Raw genomic sequence first — 16,720 nt, 5'->3', positions numbered from 1 at the left:
CAGAAATGTTCTCCCCACTCCCCAAACTCTTGCCTAGATAATTCCTTGAGATCTCAGGTCAAATGTCCCTTCTTCAGGGAAGCCTTTGCTAACCCCTCACATTAAATCGGGTTCATTATTTCTTCATTCCCCTGAAATTGACTTTCATAGTGTTGTTACAGTCTACGATGATACAGTTCTGTAATTATTTGATTTCTATCTGACTTCCTACTAGACTCAAAGCTGCATGATAGCAGAGACTGGGTCATTTTGCTCACCAGTTTATATCCAGCACTGAGCCTGGCACATGGTGGGTGGTAAACAATAATATGTGGAGTGAATTAATTTGTCTGGACAGTGTTAAAACTGAAATCACAGGAATTATTCCTTATGTTTCAGATGTTTTTACAATTCAGATGGGGACTTCTTGATTGGTAAGTTCTGAAGATTTCACTGTGAAATGATCCCCAGTCACAAGCTACTTTTCAATTTATACATATTATTTTCCTTTATCCTTCAGTCTGTCTTACGTAGTGCAATCTACAGACTGAGATCTAGAGGCCATTGGTGGTCTGGAAAAGATTTCTGCTGTACCTCAAAGCCCCTGGTTTATTTCCTGGTCTCTCTGTCTTTGCCCATCTCTGCACGGCCTTTCTAATATGGGAGATCTGGGAAGCTGAAAGAAATAAAGAGTAATACCAATATTTGATTAAATTATTAAGATAACTCTACTTGTCTTCCAACCCGCCCAAGAAAAGACCATCTGTCACTGATCTCAGCCATTTAGATAAAAATTTTCATGATGCCATCTAAAACAGAATGTCTACTAGAGATTTCTCTGGTCTACCCATTCTTTTTGATGGTTTCAGTATTGATATTTTGCAGTGAACATTTTGGTGTAGACATTAGATATGCAAATGCCAGACTCACTGGAACTATCTGAAATGAATGGTTTTCCATCCAATTTCTGCTGCCCTTTTTGGTCAATCCACAGAACTGGGCATATACAAGCTCCTTACCTGACAACCAAAAGTAAGCAGAGACGATTTTTTCATTCACTTTCTTCCAGTTAGTAAAATTGCTAACCTAGGTTGTCAGCATATACATTTCCCCCCATGAACTCAATAAAGCTTTTCTTTTGGAGTGAAAAATCAGATGCAGCCCTTGAGCCTTTTACTCTTCATGAAGTGGTAAGAATTGTTCACTGCTGCCCTTTCTTTTTTGTTAGTTCCCCAGAAAGGGAAACTTCACATTTACACTGAGTTTGGCAAGATGCTTGTGCAGCCCAATGAGATCTGCGTCATTCAGGTTGGTGATGTGTCCCCTTCTCCCCTGCCTCTCCCTAATTTGGGAACAATCAGATGTTGCAGCTGCTGTCATTTCCAACTCTAAAATTTCTTGGTGGATCGTGTCTGAGCAAAGGGAGGGAGTTTTAGTCATGCGGGAGGCTCCTTGTGCAGAAGGGGAAGCAGGCTTGGATGCCTGGTTTGTTTTAAAATAGGACGCAATCACAAAGCAAAGAACATTGTCAATTGTCATGTGTGTGTCAATACTCATACACACTTTGGATAAGGCTCTGTTCCCATGGACTGGTGTGGAGGGTGGGATGGGGTGCAGTGAAGATTAATTTCTTAAAAATTTGGCTGTATCAGAGCACTGGTTTCTCTGAACCCAATGGGAGATTAAAGTAGAATTGGTTTGGGTCACAGATGTGATTAGGAGTTAAATATTTCATTTTAACTCATCTTTGAGCTGGTCACCTCTCAAATATAGCTCAGCAGACTATAGATTTATTTTTGCATCTGGGGCTAGCTGTGGCTCTGGGTCAGCTTCTTTATAGTTATACGTATGATTTGGGAGTGCACACAACTGTCTGCTTCCCATTCCAGAGAGGAATGCGGTTCAGCATTGATGTCTTCGAAGAGACCAGGGGCTATATCCTGGAGGTCTACGGTGTCCACTTTGAGTTGCCTGACCTGGGACCAATTGGTAAATCTTCATTACAAGCTTTTAAGTTCCCTTGAGATACAGGACAGATAATCACATGGGAGTTAAACATCCTTCTCCCCTCAGTATCCTTCTCCCCTCATGATCTCACTCAAATTTCAACTTTCTTCTCTAGACAACTTCTCTAGATCAAGTGTAGTTTGGAATTTCAGAAACCTATTAGAACTCTCTAAGCAACCCTAGACATTGTTTTTTTCAGACCTCTAAGTTTAGGGGTTCTGTGCAATGGTTGACCTAGTTGATGAAATGAAATCATTAATTAGCTTGTTAGTAGATCAATCCATCAGCTAGTCTTGGCCCTATGTTGTGCTGAGAGTAATGATGGGAATCTCATCAAGGGTTACACAAGCCTCTTCCCATAAAATACGTACATAAAAGTAAACAACCAAAGCCAACCCATTATAAATCTCTCTCTAGAGTAATATATAGACCGTTGGAGAGCAAACAGTATGTAATAGATTTCTGGTTATACAGCGTACACCCTAAAGGATTTAGCAGTTTGGGTTACTGGGGGCCAAGTCACCAGGAATAGCGTTATAGAAGAGATGAGATTTGACTAATTCTTGATGAAAAGGGGAGGACAAATAAAAAGGAAAGGGAACAGCTTAAGCAAAACCATACATGTAGGAATGACCTTTGTGAATAAGAGGGAGATTATTTTCTTAAGTCAGTAAGTTGTTTGTAAACAATAGAGTGGGTGAAAGCCATAAAAACGGCAAGGGCTGTACTCCTATGGAAAGGGGACATGGGCTGAGAGATGCATAGTTTACAAACTTCACATTCCAAATTAGCACATTCCACAAAATCCACACAGGTAACTCAGGGCCATGAAGGAACTAGAAACCTCTTCCACGAGGCAGCCTCCATGAGGCAAGATGAAAACTTTCAAAAGTGAATCAAGGTCCCCCCACCCCCGATTCTTCTGGCAAACTGGAGGCAGGAGAAGCAGGAGAGAAGTGAAGGTGGTAGGAGGAGTTGCTCTCAAAACATCTCTTGGAGTGAAAGAAGTGGCTGGGAAAATTGGCCCTTGGTTTCATCTTTGACATGCTTGCTAAAGGTGGTGGCCACACCTCCCAGTTCTTCCTTTCTTTGTCAACTGCCTTTTTAGAGCAAAACAGGACAGGCCATCATGTGCCTTCTGGTCACTCCCCTGGGGAGATCCAAATAGTCAGAGGAAGGTGGGAGGCAGGAGAAAGGCAGCTGGAGCCATGGTGGGCCGTCTGTCATCCTGTTCGCCACCCGCTCTTCCCACTTCAGTCTGGCTTCCTGCTGCTCTACAGTCAGCATAGCCTCCAGGTTCTGTGGAACACGTACCCTCTGGAAAATATATATAATTTACTAACCAGCTGGGGGCTTATATTTTTTAACCCCAGGAGCTGGAAATGATAAAACACTCCCCAGGTCTCTCCTCTCAGAGTTAAATTATGTTTTTGCACTTATACTTTTAATTTTTGGTCTTTTGATTTATTTTCTTTCTCTGGAGGGAACACTCGCTCCTAAACAAAGGTAAGGAGGCAAGTCCTGAGTACTCTTTTCCTGAGGGGCAGACAGATTTGTCAGGCTGGAGAGCAGTTTTGGCAGACTTGGATGGATTCTGACTTCTGTCTGAGGAGCAGAAGCATGCCTGGGGCAACAGTATGTAACCCTTCCTTTCTGAGATCGAAGACTGTAGATGAGTTCTAGAATCATCATGGTTTTCTTGGGGAAAAGTTCTAGGATTCTACCAGACCTTCCCTGAGCCTCTTTTCTAGTCTCATCCTCTCCCTTCACCTGCAGTGAGGCAATGATGCACATAACATGGTCGATAAACCGCATTTACTCTACAACTTTAGAAGGTGATACTGGTGAGGAGGATGATGATTTTCATGATTCTTTTTCCTAATCAAATTCCTTGAGTCTTCCTAAAAGGGTACCAGATTGGGATTCCAATGAGCCTTTGGACAAAGAAAACAAATTGTGCAATGGCTCCTGACATGGCCCTTTCTCTTTGCGCATCTGTGTTTTCAGAATGTGATTTCCAATGTGATTTCAGAAGTGTCTAAAAGACTTTTGGGTCGCTGTGTTCTAGGAGCCAATGGCTTGGCCAATCCTCGTGATTTTTTGATACCCGTTGCCTGGTATGAAGATCGCCAAGTGCCAGGTGGCTATACTGTGATTAATAAATACCAGGGCAAGCTATTTGCTGCCAAACAGGTAAAGTAAGAGGGTCGGTGGACAAGAAGGGAATAAATAATTATTAAGCACCTACTGATTGCTAAGGCCAGTGTTAAGTACTTTACATATATTATATCCTTTCATCTTTACTATACCACTGAGATATTACAAATAAGGTACTATTTGCCTCATTTGTAGTCACAAAAATGTAGTGACAAATAATTTACCAAATGTCATAGTAAATGGCAGAACTAGCATCAGAACCTATACCTGTTTGACTCCAAAGGTCGTGCTCCTTCCCACTCACTAAGCAATAAAAATCCTGGCAATATGTAGGTCTCAAAAATGGTGTGTAAAATATACTATACAGGCAGGGTAATATGTTATGAAAAGGGAAATGAGTAAACAAGCAGATCATCCAAGATTTATATTACCAATCGCCACCATATTTCAAATACAAGCTATGACTTATACAGAAGAAGTAGAAATCAGTTAATTAGCTTGGCTTAGTTTATACCACCAGCCTTGTAAACTCGGGAGGTAAGCAAAGGCATAGATATTAATATGATAAAAAATAATAACATAATATGTAATCTATATTAGCATACATTATATTATTATTCAATGTACTGAATATATGTTAGCAGAAAGTAATTATATAACCAAAATAATCCAAAGATTTCTTCTGTTTGCCATTATTTATTACCATTATTTTTGCCCATTTGACATACATCTTATATTTTTCAAGGCATTTTATTTTCCTTGGACAGCATCCAAAGTAGATGGTGTGCTAACCAGCAGAGGCCAACTAGTTTGGCACTTAAAATTAACCCCTGAGAGATAATTGTCAGCCTCATTGACACATTGTCACTTTCATATTGTCTGGGTCAGGATTTCTCAAAATGTGCTTTAGAGGCCATAAGCATCAGAAATCCCAAGGGAGGCTTGTTTGAAATAAATGCAAATCCTTCAATGTTACTCCAGCCCAGCAAAAATAATAACTTCTGGGCATGGAGTGTGGAAACCTACATTCATTTTAAGCATGCTTCCCATATTATTTTTGACATACAGTTGCTAGAGAACCACCATTCTAAAGGTAACCAGCAGCTCCATGGGTTTCCACTTTCTAAGTGGACTCTGTGCTGGTTATTCCCCGTGTGACCTCCCACACTGATCCATTATCCCTTCTTGGCCATGATCTGTGCCCTGGCAGCTTAACCTATCTGGGCTCCCCAGCCAGCCGGTTTGGGATTGGATTCAACTAGTGGGAGGTACTCACAGGAAGTTGCAGGGCAGGAGGAAAAACAAGTTGGGGGTTTTCTTCCCCTGTTTCTCCCCTATTTGGGACTGTGTCCCTACATGGTCTCAGTTCCTATTGGGTGGCCCCAGTGGCATGCTGGGGCCAGGCATGAGAGAGCTGACAGACTCTTTCTTCCCAGCTTTCTGTTCAGCAGCATTTTATTAGTAGTCCAAAGGTGATTGGGGTGGAATATTTATACCCCCCAAATTAGCAAATGCTATAAAACAGAGCATTTTTCCCCCAGAGAGCTAGCTACTAGTTGTTAAATATTTACCAGCACACCATTGAGCATCCCCTTCTTCATGGTTCTAGCTCTTGTTGGAATCCTATAACAACATTTTCCTCCCATATCCTACAGGCCAAGGGATGGCAATGTCTTCCTACTGTTGTAGGCTCAGCATCTCTAGTCAGTTCACCTAACCCTAATCACAACTCTGTGAGCAGTCCCTTCAGTAAAGTCTCTAGAATATTTTGAGTTAGATACTGTTTCCAGAACAGATGCATAGCTGCTGTGGGGACTACCTTCCTGTCACAGAGCACCGATCCCCTCCTAACCCAGAGCAGGTCCAAGGAGCATCACCTCGGGATGGCTCTAAAAACTCAAGTCCTTGGGACTGGAATTTTAGATACTGTCTCACCGTCCTGCACTCAGCAGCCCAGGCACTGTGTGTACCAGAAGCTCCTCTGGGCAGTAATTACCTGGAAAGCAGTCCGAGCAAGTGCCTGCCCTCTGCACCAGGAAACCCAGACGGTGGCTCAGATTGGCTAAGAATTGCTGATCTCCACAGATTCTCACAACTCTGTTGAAAATTGTTGAAAAGGCACTACTTGGAAAATGTGCTGTGCTTCTGCTGCACATGTGATCAGAGGCAGCTGCTGCTTATGAACTGGAAAAATAGGTTTACTGGCTGAGCAAGGGACAGTTTGAAGGCACGTGAAGCAACCACAAAATGATTCAGGGTCGTAATTCTCCCAAAGGATGCCATGACTACATCATGAGAACAAAATCAAATCAAAAAGATAAACAATGATGCCATGTACAAACTGTGGCAACTACGGAAGCATTAAGCACTAAGATTATCCTTTCCTTCTTTTTTTGTGTATCTGTATGTGTGATCAGGACGTCTCCCCATTCAATGTTGTGGCCTGGCACGGGAACTACACCCCATACAAGTACAACTTGGAGAACTTCATGGTCATCAACTCGGTGGCCTTTGACCACGCAGTAAGTCTGGACCATGGAGGGGCCCTGGGGATATGACAGCCCTTAGGTGGGAGGGTCCAGAATAGGTCCCGATATTCAGGTTTAACTTTTCCAAGATCACCCTTGGAAGCCCAAGGTATTGTCATTCCTCATTGTGCGGACAGGAATTTGAATCACTTGCGGCCAGGTTTGGGGGGAGGAGTAAATAACCAGCTACCGGGAGAGCTAAGCCTGGCATGCCACACTCACCCTTGAACTCGGCTTAGTTCTTACACCAAGTTTCACAGTAACTCCCATAGATGGCTAAAAACTTAGTTTCTTCTTGGCAAATGTATCCCCAAAAGAAACCAACTGCTCATGTTAGTGATAAAGTCATGAGAAAGAAACAGCTCTGGATTTGGGAAGTTCTCGATCCTGCTTACAAGTGCTGAGTCTGCTCTGTCCGGCTGCCTACTCCAGTGCCTCCACTCCGGGCTCTTTTTAGCAGTGATGGAGCAGACAGCCCTCTTCTAAAGTTCCTCAGGATGTTCAGTGCCTGAATTTAAAAACAGAGAAGTTCTAAAGCATGAACTCAGGGATATTTTTCACTCAATTAGAGGGCCACAAATAGGTCCCTGGTCTACAGGGCAAGCCCCCGAGGCCCCACATTCGTGATAAAGTGCTAGTTCTGTGATCCTGGGGGAAAGTTTATTTTGCAGCCTAGTTCATAATAGATTAACTTTTAAAAGCTGGAGGGATAATTAGAGCAGAAGCCAGAGAACCAGAGACAGAAAGATTACTCTGAGCCAGCTCAGCTCATCTCTAGGGGAACAAAACTACCTTTCTGAAGAGCAACAACTCGTAACAAAACCAAAAGGGAAAAGAAAATGAGGCATCAAGCCCAAAGCAGCATTAAAAAAGATCCAGAGACATGGATAGAGCTTTATTTGAGTCTCACTACCCTTTCTTTAACAGTTTCAGATCATTTCTTAAGGCAGATGAAGAAGTGTAAAGTCTCACAGCAATAGGGTTGGGATTTTGGCTTGCCTTTGCACAGGTCCAATCTTTGTACTGCTGCTACCGTTATTCTCCCAAAATCCAGGTCTGATCATTCTACCGCTGCTTTAGAAAACCTTTGCAGCCTCCCCATGTGTTTAGGATTGTCTGTGCTCTCAAGCATACTATCTGATGCTCTCTACCATCTGGCCCTAGACTAGTTTTTTCACTACCAACTCTTAGCCCTTGTGCCTTCTGACAATGCATTCTGGGCTTTAGCTTTCATGCCTCTTAAAAAAAAAATCTCTGTGCATTTTGATGTCCTTCCTGTTTTCTGTGCTTAAAATGCCTTTTCCTTTCCTTTCCCTCCCTCCCTCCCTTCCTTCCTTCCTTCCTTCCTTCTTTTTCCTTCCTCCCTTCCTCCTTTTTTTTTTCTCCTTTATTTTCCAAGACCTTCCTCAAATATCACCACCTCTTTGAAGCCTTCCCTGATGCTCTTAGGTAGGTAGGCACTCTCTGTAATCCCTTGGAGTTCTACTTATAAAGCGAGATCACCCTTGGCACCTTGCTGTGGTCAGTTGTTCACACACCTGCAACCTACCACCATGACTAACAATGCTAAAGGGGCAAGGAATAGGTCTCTTTGAATCCCAGACCCTAACATGGCATGTGAAAGCAAACGTGATCATTGATTTCAATGAAATTGAATCTCAATCTTTCCAATTTTAGAAGGGTTCTAAAGTTCTTTTAAAATTTCAGTATTGTCCCCCAGCCTATGCCCTCTACATTACCACCACCTAAACTAATTATGTAAATGATGTATTTTAGATATGAGAGTCCAACAGGGGTAAGGAAAGCAATGAGGATACCATCTGGAATCTCTGTGATGCCCTAAAGAGAAGCATATCCTACCTACATCTGTACCAAAAGTTGGATACTATTTTATTTCTATTTTCACCTCATTCTGAGCATCCATTCTGCAGAGAACTCCCTGCAGCACATCCCAGCTCTAGTCACTCTGACCTGAGGTTGGGAGGCAGGCATGAACAGGGTCTCAGAACCACAGGGTGATACTTGCATGAAATGGGGGCTCAGCAGGGTGAGAAAGCAGCTCCAAATCCTCTTAGTTGGTGTTAATTCATTTTGCTTCAAACACAGCAGGAGCTGAAAGTCAGATGAGTGATTTCTTCACCTCACCGACAAGCCCAGTCTTCTTAGCTTGGCTTGTGTGGCTTCATCAGAAATTACAGTGTCGGGGTGCCTGGGTGGCTCAGTTGGTTAAGCCTGAGACTCTTGATCACAGCTTAGGTCTTGACCTTGCCGTTGTGAAGTTAAGCCCCAGGTTGGGCCCCAGGTTGCACTCCACGATGGGCTCTGCGATAGGCCCCAAAATGGGTATGGAGCCTACTCAAAAATCAAAAATAAAACCTAGAGTCAATTTGGAAACCCCTTCCAGTGTGGGTGACATGTGTACCATCGTCCAGTCACCTCCCTTCCATCATGGGCTCAGTGTCTCCTTGTGCTTTCACAGGACCCATCCATCTTCACAGTATTGACCGCCAAGTCTGTCCGCCCAGGAGTGGCTATTGCTGATTTTGTCATCTTCCCACCTCGATGGGGGGTTGCTGACAAGACCTTCAGGCCTCCTTATTACCACAGTAAGTCTTTATTTGGACTTGGAAACCACATTGGAAACCACATTGGAAACCAAAGAGACCACAAAGTGTGGAACATTAGCCACTGAGAATACCACTTAGGGGTCTCTGGACACCATACTGTGCTGGCTTTCAGGATCCTGTCTCTGGAGGCCCTAATGCTGCTCCTTAGCCGTGTAGTTGCTGAAACCCCATGACTTCCATGGAGATGGTAGTGATGTGTTAACTCTGAGAAGGAAGTAATGCCTACAGCCCAGTTCCTCTGGCCCTAAAGAGAGCAGATAGGCCAATAAAGTTTGAAGCAAGATGTTTCTTTACATTTCAGATGCTTCTTTGTGGGGAGAGGGAATGGTGGGATGTTGTTGGTTAGTTTGTTGTTTTTGGAAAGTTCTTTTCCTAAGCCTGGCTCAAGAGCCAATAAAATGGCCTTCTCCAATTATTTTGGTGGGATAAAAGACACTGCAGTCTGCACTAGGGAATGGACCCCATTCTGGAAGCAGTTTCTGTGGAGCATGTGTTGCCTAGAACAGATCTTACTAAATCTATTATTTTTATTTTATTATTACTAGCTGCTAATAATTACTGATGATTTTCTGTGGTTCTTTTATAAGCTCTATAAAACTATTAAACCACTTAATCTTCAAAGCAGTTATAAGAGGGAGGTAGTACCATTACCCCTTTTTTTCAGAGGGTAAAACAGGCATGAAGGATTAAGTAATTTGGAAAGATGGAGTAACTTGCTCAAGGCCTCACAGCTAGTTAAATGGTGGAGTCAGGATTTAATTGAAGGCAATCTGATGCCAGAGCTCACACGCACTCATGACCATTAACTGATGTGCCTAGCACAGTGCCTGATACACAATATGCATCTAATAAATATTTATTTTATTAGTAAAAAATCACCACAAATGAATAAGGTATTTCATGACTGCGGTTAATGAAGTTGGCATTTTTAATAGTCCAATAGCTAGCCATAAATCCAACCTAAAGGTCAGTGTACAATTCTACTTCCTGAAGATTTCATTTTTGTACATAGAGTTCTGGAAAGACTCTGAGGTGAATTTCAGCAGGAATATTCATAAAAACAAATCCCTTTCCTTAGTCAACCTCAGGGCCTTCTCTCTGTATACAGCTCCCCTTTATCTGTACCAGCGCCCATATACCCCAGCTTAACAAGACACAACAGTGCACCGAATAGGCAATTTAGGCATTTATAGGAGGTACAGAAGTAGGGCCCTGAGGATGGAAGAAAACCACTGTATGGTCAAATTCCAGGACCACATTTTTCCGGTGACATCATTATAGTAGAGGAAAGGATACAATTACCATTACAAAGACACCAGAGACTTTGTAAATAGAATCAAAACAAACTACCATCTTCTCTGAGGAGTGTTCTCCTGGAAGTTAGTCCCCTAGAAGATGTGATATCCAGGAGAGAGAATTGCTTTAGCTTTAACTTAGCCTGTACCTCACATGCTAGTTATTGATAATTCATTATCTCACCTAGTGAAGTTCTTGTGTTGAAGTTGCTTTATGTTCCTGAAGTAGCAGTTTTCAAATTTTCATGAGTCACTATCACGGGCAGGCTTGTTAAAACACAGATTCTTGGGCTCCACCCCCTGAATTTCTGCTCCAGTAGGTCTAGGATGGGGCCTGAGAATCTGCCTTCATAACAAGCTCCCATGGGCTGCTGCTGTTGTTGTTCCAGGAACCACACTTTGAGAACATTAGTAATATAAAATTCACTTAGAATGCCTACTAAAAAAAATTCTTCCCAGCGCCCACTCTCAGAGAGTATAATTAGTTGGTTCTGTGGTGGAACCTCAGAATCTGCATTTTGAATTAGCAAGTCAGAGAAGTCTACAGGCCACACATGGAGAGATGCTGCCCTGCGGCTTGTCTCCCTGCCTAGGGGGAAGCCTACTAGAGCTAACTGAAACAAGTTTGTATTGCGCTACAGCTCTCAAGACACTTTGGTTTGTAGTTCAGTCTCCTAAAACAAATGACCTTGTGAAATGGCTCATAATATTTTTTTTAAAAGACTCTCAAGTACGTTTGGCCCAGGATAGATGGATATCAGAAAGGTATGGTTGCCTGAGTTAGTTGGAAAAACCACAGAACCCCAAGTTAAAATTATTTTTTCCAGAGATATTAAAACTATTGCTTTAGCAATAATCAAAATCTTTGCTACCTTGATGTGACTTTATAGGAGAAGTGGAGAATTATTTCTGTAGAAACATTGCCTCCAGTCATCTTAATGTACTTGAGCCAACTGGATTCAGTATTAATCAGAGAGGCAAGGCCTACCATCCCCTGTCCTTTGAAATATAGAAAATGATATAGAAATGTCATCATCAAAGTCCTTGCTACCTAAATTCATATTCAGATCGAAGCTGAATTCTGGTATTGCTCTCTTCTTAAAATTAAGCCATGAAGGTGACCCTGAGGACACATCCTAGATTGAGGAGGATGACAACATATTTCAGTCATGAGCAGAACTGCTTTGAAAATATAGACACCTTATTCTTACAGTTGCTTCTTTTCCTCTATTTCTGTTTCATGGAGAAATGAGTAGAGCTATGATCTGGGTCTTACTTTTTCTACAAGAGCCTACAGTAGCATTTTGTTTCCTAGGCAGGATGACTATGGCTGCCTGGTCAATGACAGAAATATTCTGACACTTGGTTATACTTCACATGTAAGGAAGAGGGTTGGGGCTTCTATCGTGCCAAATGTCCAGCTTTGCAGGGGTTGCCAATGCCGTAGCTTTCTGCTCTGTTCGTGGTCTGTGTTCTCAGCCCTTTCATGAGACAGACTATGAGAATAACTTTAGATGAGCTATTTCTTACTCATCTATTTCTTACTCATAGCATTTAGCACAGTATCCAATGACACATGTGGGTGGATGAATAGGCAGATGGATGGGGTGGGGAATGGACAGATGGTAGATGGGTGAATGAATGGAAAGGTACCTCAATTTTCTCAGGTATTGTATTTCTTTAATTCTTGCCCTAAGTATGTAGCTGTTCTAATAAAGAGCTTTATTTCAAAAGAAACATATGATTGAAAGAGTGCAGACATGGTGATTTTTTCAAATTTTGCTCACTCCAGAAAGCACAACTAGGACCAATGGACTTCACTTATATTAAAGCAAATTTCCATTTAATATGAAAGGCCTTTCTAAAACCCAGAGCTTTCTAAGAGTATGGTAAGTTGCTTTGTTGAGTAGAGAACTCCATTCATAGGAAGCATGTAAGCAAACCCCAGGAAGTAATCTGTCAGGAATAATATAGAAATTCTTCTGTATTGAGTAGAAGTAGTGATCCTTTCCAATTTTAAAATTTTAGGATTTTATGAAGAGAATATCAATGGAAATAGAAAGAAAAGAATGAATCTAAGAGGCATTTTGGAGGGTGGAAAATAAGATGACAGATTCAGATACAGAAGATAATGTTTGTTATGCTCTATAGCATTTATGGACTGGTTTTTATAGCCCTAAAATCCTTTCACACAGATTATCGTTTGATAATATTCCCCAAGTCTGGGGTTCTTTCCATTATATGACTCTTCCATCAACACTTTCCCACACATACATTCCATCTTGGTTTCCTGGATTGGGAACCAGAAATATGGTGATACCATGTACTATTGTGGGGCTATCAGATCTGGGAAAGAAGATGATTTTAATATAGGATGTATAAGCCTAGATGATAGGGCACATCTACTCCTTATTATAACTTTCATTTTAGTTATTATTAAAATTCTTGTCTGGGCAATGATTTTCTTTAGATCCAACATTATTTCTTTCAGGCAGTGGAGCTTAAGACCTCTAATAATCCACATGTCCATCAAGTAGAGTTTTGCCTACCTAGAGTTTCACACTAATGAATGTTTGGGGGGAGTGGGTTCCCATCTATTTGTATTTGTTGGTAATCCTTAAAAATTTATCAGATTCTCCTACCTTCTTGGCATTCCACAGAAATAATGCTTGAGAGGTCTTAGTACTTTACAGGTCTTGCCTTGAGTAATAAAAATAATACTCTTTCAACCTTCCCAGGGAACTGCATGAGTGAATTCATGGGACTTATCAAAGGTCATTATGAGGCAAAGCAAGGTGGGTTCCTGCCAGGGGGAGGCAGCCTGCACAGCTCAATGACCCCCCACGGGCCTGATGCTGACTGCTTTGAGAAGGCCAGCAAAGCCAAGCTGGCACCCGAGAGGATTGCTGATGGTACCATGGTAAGCAAATCAAATGCCAAGCTCTGGCAGCTTCTGGGCTTCCCAACCTTCTCAAGAGGAGTGGCTTTTTTTTTTTTTTTTTTAATTTCTCTAAAGACACAGAGATGGAGTCAGGAGAGGAGAGTGTGTCTGTGTGTGTGTGTTTATTCCCATGTGTGCATGCACACACCCCTATATGTATACTAGACACCTGATGTGGTCGGGTAGAAAGAACTTTGGACTTGAGTCAGACCTGAGATCAAATCCTAGCTCTTAGTTCCTGCATGACCTTGACCAAGTCACTTAACTTCTCTGTGCTTTCATTTTCCCCATCTGTAGAATGGGTGTGGTAGCCATCCTAGCAGGTGGCTATATTCAACCTTATACACTGTCCAGCACTGTTCAAATACAAGGGAATATTATTAATATTATCTATATCCAACCCAGAGTACATATGCAATTGAGGTAATCTTCTAGGGCCCATCCCATCCCATCCCAGGGATGCAGGATGTCACCTTCCGTGGAGTTTAAAGCCAAGGAGGATCAGGAAGCCAGGGCTTGTGAGCAGCAGTTCTCAGCTGTTTTCTCATTTTCTTTTGCTCTCCTTTGGCATGGGATGAAATTGATGGGACTGAAAACTTGTTTTGTATTCTTCCTGTATCAGGCTATAAACATTAAGCCTGAACACAATCACAGTTGGTGGCAGTACTTGATTTTTATTTTATTTTTGCATTCTTGGAGGTGGAGTTTATGGACCACAAGGAGTAATTTTATGCTCAATCATATGCAAATTTTTTTACATTTTTAAACAAATGTCTTCAATGCTACCTGACTTTAAAATCAATAGCACAGACCTGCTTGACTGCATGCCCAGATTGCAAAGAGAAAACATTATCTGTCCCTCTATCCAACGCAGTTTGTTTTCAGTCCCAACTCTAGGACCAGAGTTGATGGAGCTGATCTGCACTGGGAGGGTGCAGAGTCCCATCTGCTTGGCCTTGGCTCTCTTTCTCTTTCCAAGGGCCTTTGCAGAATTATATCTCTGTGAGATGTGGTTTGACAGTCTCAATCAAGCTATTGCCTCCAAAGGCTCTTTGAGGTCTATGGGCTACCTAGACTTGTCACTCAGTAATCTTTGGTGCCCAACTTGGCTTTGGACAGTCAGTGTTATCAGGAAGCAGTGTTCTGCATCAGAGGCAATGACAAGACTGTTTATATGAAGAACAAGACTTTGGGAAATGCCTGGGGCACTAGGCAGAAAGAGCTCTCCTATGGAAGGGATTAAAGGCAGGGGAGATCCTGGGTAGCCTGAGAGCCCAAACTACTTGGCAGGGGAGGTTCTGGCACACTACCTAGACCTAACTTGGGGTCTCCATCACCATTTCCCATTATATAATTTGGACCCAGGCCCATTGATACACCTTACCCTTATTCCAGTTTGGAATAAACAAACTTTATACAATACTTTCTTCACAGCTCAGCTGGAATGGGGTTTTGTCATTCCAGTTAGACAGCAAGGCCCTTAAGAAGCAATCCTCAAAGAATCAACAACAAGAATAGCCATAATAATAACAGTTATATCTGAATAGGGCATTATAATGTGCACAACACTTCCATATGTTCTCGTCTAGACCTCACATCAAGCCTGTCATGGGAAGTCAGGCAAGGACAATCATCACCATTTTTCTCAGCATGAAGAAGCCAATGTATATTAGATACCAAACATTAATGTGGGTTCTCAGGGTTGTGACACAGTAGAACTTTAATTTCTTTTTGTCCATCTATATTTTTAAAATTTCTAATAATGTGAACATGTAAGAACTGTAGGGTTTTATTCCTTTTTTTGTTTTATTTTATTTTTAAAAGCCACACTGGGTAGGAAAATCAGCAATTGGTGAAGCTGGAATGTCTAAGCTGCACCAAGTACTTGCATATTCTTTCTGTCAGAGACAAAATCCTCCTGAACACAGTGGGACATCCACCATGCAAAATCTTCTAGGATAGGGTTTTTAAAAGTGCTACAGCCTTTTCTGCTTCCTCCTTCCTACTTCCTGTACTCTTTATGGGGTTTTCCTCCCTCTCTTTTCCCCAGCCCATCTCTTGATCAGAGTTCTAAAAAAGAAAGTTCAAATCCTAGCTCTTCCCCTACTTAGTACCATCACCAGCCACTTCCCAGCTTTGAGCCATAGTTTCCTCCACTGCAAAATGGGGAGCATGGCCTCCCCACAAGGACATAGCCATAGTGAGTGATGGCCCCTAAGAAAAAGAATATTCCTAGGATGTTTTTGCTTCTACCCTTGGATGTAGTAAATTTAGCTCCATAATGCTATAGGACAATGTGATGCTTACATGCCCAATTCCATTTTAATTGAATTAAATGAAACATGGAACTCAGAGAAGTTAAGAGTCTTGCACAGAGTCTCACTGGCTTCTAAGTGGTGGCACCAGAGCCAGAACCCCAGGTGCGAGCCTGCTATCCTCACTATGTTAGCACACAACTTATTATTCAAAGATTCTGCCTACCTACATCTTTTTTCTTGACATCAAATTAAATATGTTTTATTATCCAACTCACTTATTTCTTGCCCCCCTCTTCATTTCCTACAGGCATTTATGTTTGAGTCTTCTCTAAGTATGGCTGTCACAAAGTGGGGGCTCAAGACCTCTAATTGTTTGGATGAGAACTACTATAAGTGCTGGGAACCTCTCAAGAGCCACTTCACCCCCAATTCCAGGAAACCAGCAGGATTTAAAGGAGCATTGCTGCCATAATTGAAAATGGATTTGTGTGGTTTTTGTTTAGAATCATGCCCTCTGGCAATATGGAGGAGGGGATTGGTTAAAATGAGAACTCATTTTTTTCACAGGCAAGTAACTCAGACATTTGGAGAAATGTATTTGAAAAGTTCTATGTCAGCTTAATTATTCAATAAATACTTGGCTGGTGTCCTGTGGAAGTAGCAATTGGTCATAATCAAGTCTTGATGAGGCTTACCTATATTGGCCAGGACTGGGGGTCCATGAGATTGACTCAAGATCAAGAGCCCTTCACATGAGTTTAGCCTGAATGCCTTTATTCCAGGAGTGCAAATCCATGGTGTCTATCATAGACCACAAGACCAAGCCACAAGGAAGGACCATGATCAAGGGTCCACAAGGAAGGACCAAGGCCAAGGTCCCAGGCATAGGCAAGCATAGGTGTTCAGCAGAGCTCTATACATCCAGCAC

At 42.1% G+C, this 16,720-nt stretch overlaps 1 protein-coding gene across 1 annotated transcript in view; it reads left to right on the top strand.

The window, feature by feature from the left end:
- The window catches only part of HGD (homogentisate 1,2-dioxygenase), a 42,614-nt gene extending 26,162 nt beyond the window's left edge, over positions 1–16,452 (top strand). The window contains exons 7-14 of the mRNA XM_047726112.1: positions 379–413; positions 1,208–1,287; positions 1,869–1,968; positions 4,055–4,179; positions 6,561–6,665; positions 9,151–9,277; positions 13,332–13,513; positions 16,100–16,452. Coding sequence (XP_047582068.1) covers positions 379–413; positions 1,208–1,287; positions 1,869–1,968; positions 4,055–4,179; positions 6,561–6,665; positions 9,151–9,277; positions 13,332–13,513; positions 16,100–16,264 — 919 coding nt within the window. The 3' untranslated portion in view covers positions 16,265–16,452. The remainder of the gene's footprint in view (positions 1–378; positions 414–1,207; positions 1,288–1,868; positions 1,969–4,054; positions 4,180–6,560; positions 6,666–9,150; positions 9,278–13,331; positions 13,514–16,099) is intronic.
- Positions 16,453–16,720: the final 268 nt, after the last annotated feature.

Source organism: Lutra lutra, chromosome 1 (assembly GCF_902655055.1).
Source record: "Lutra lutra chromosome 1, mLutLut1.2, whole genome shotgun sequence".
Classification (NCBI taxonomy): domain Eukaryota; kingdom Metazoa; phylum Chordata; class Mammalia; order Carnivora; family Mustelidae; genus Lutra; species Lutra lutra.
This window is presented reverse-complemented; position numbering and strand designations above follow the sequence as displayed.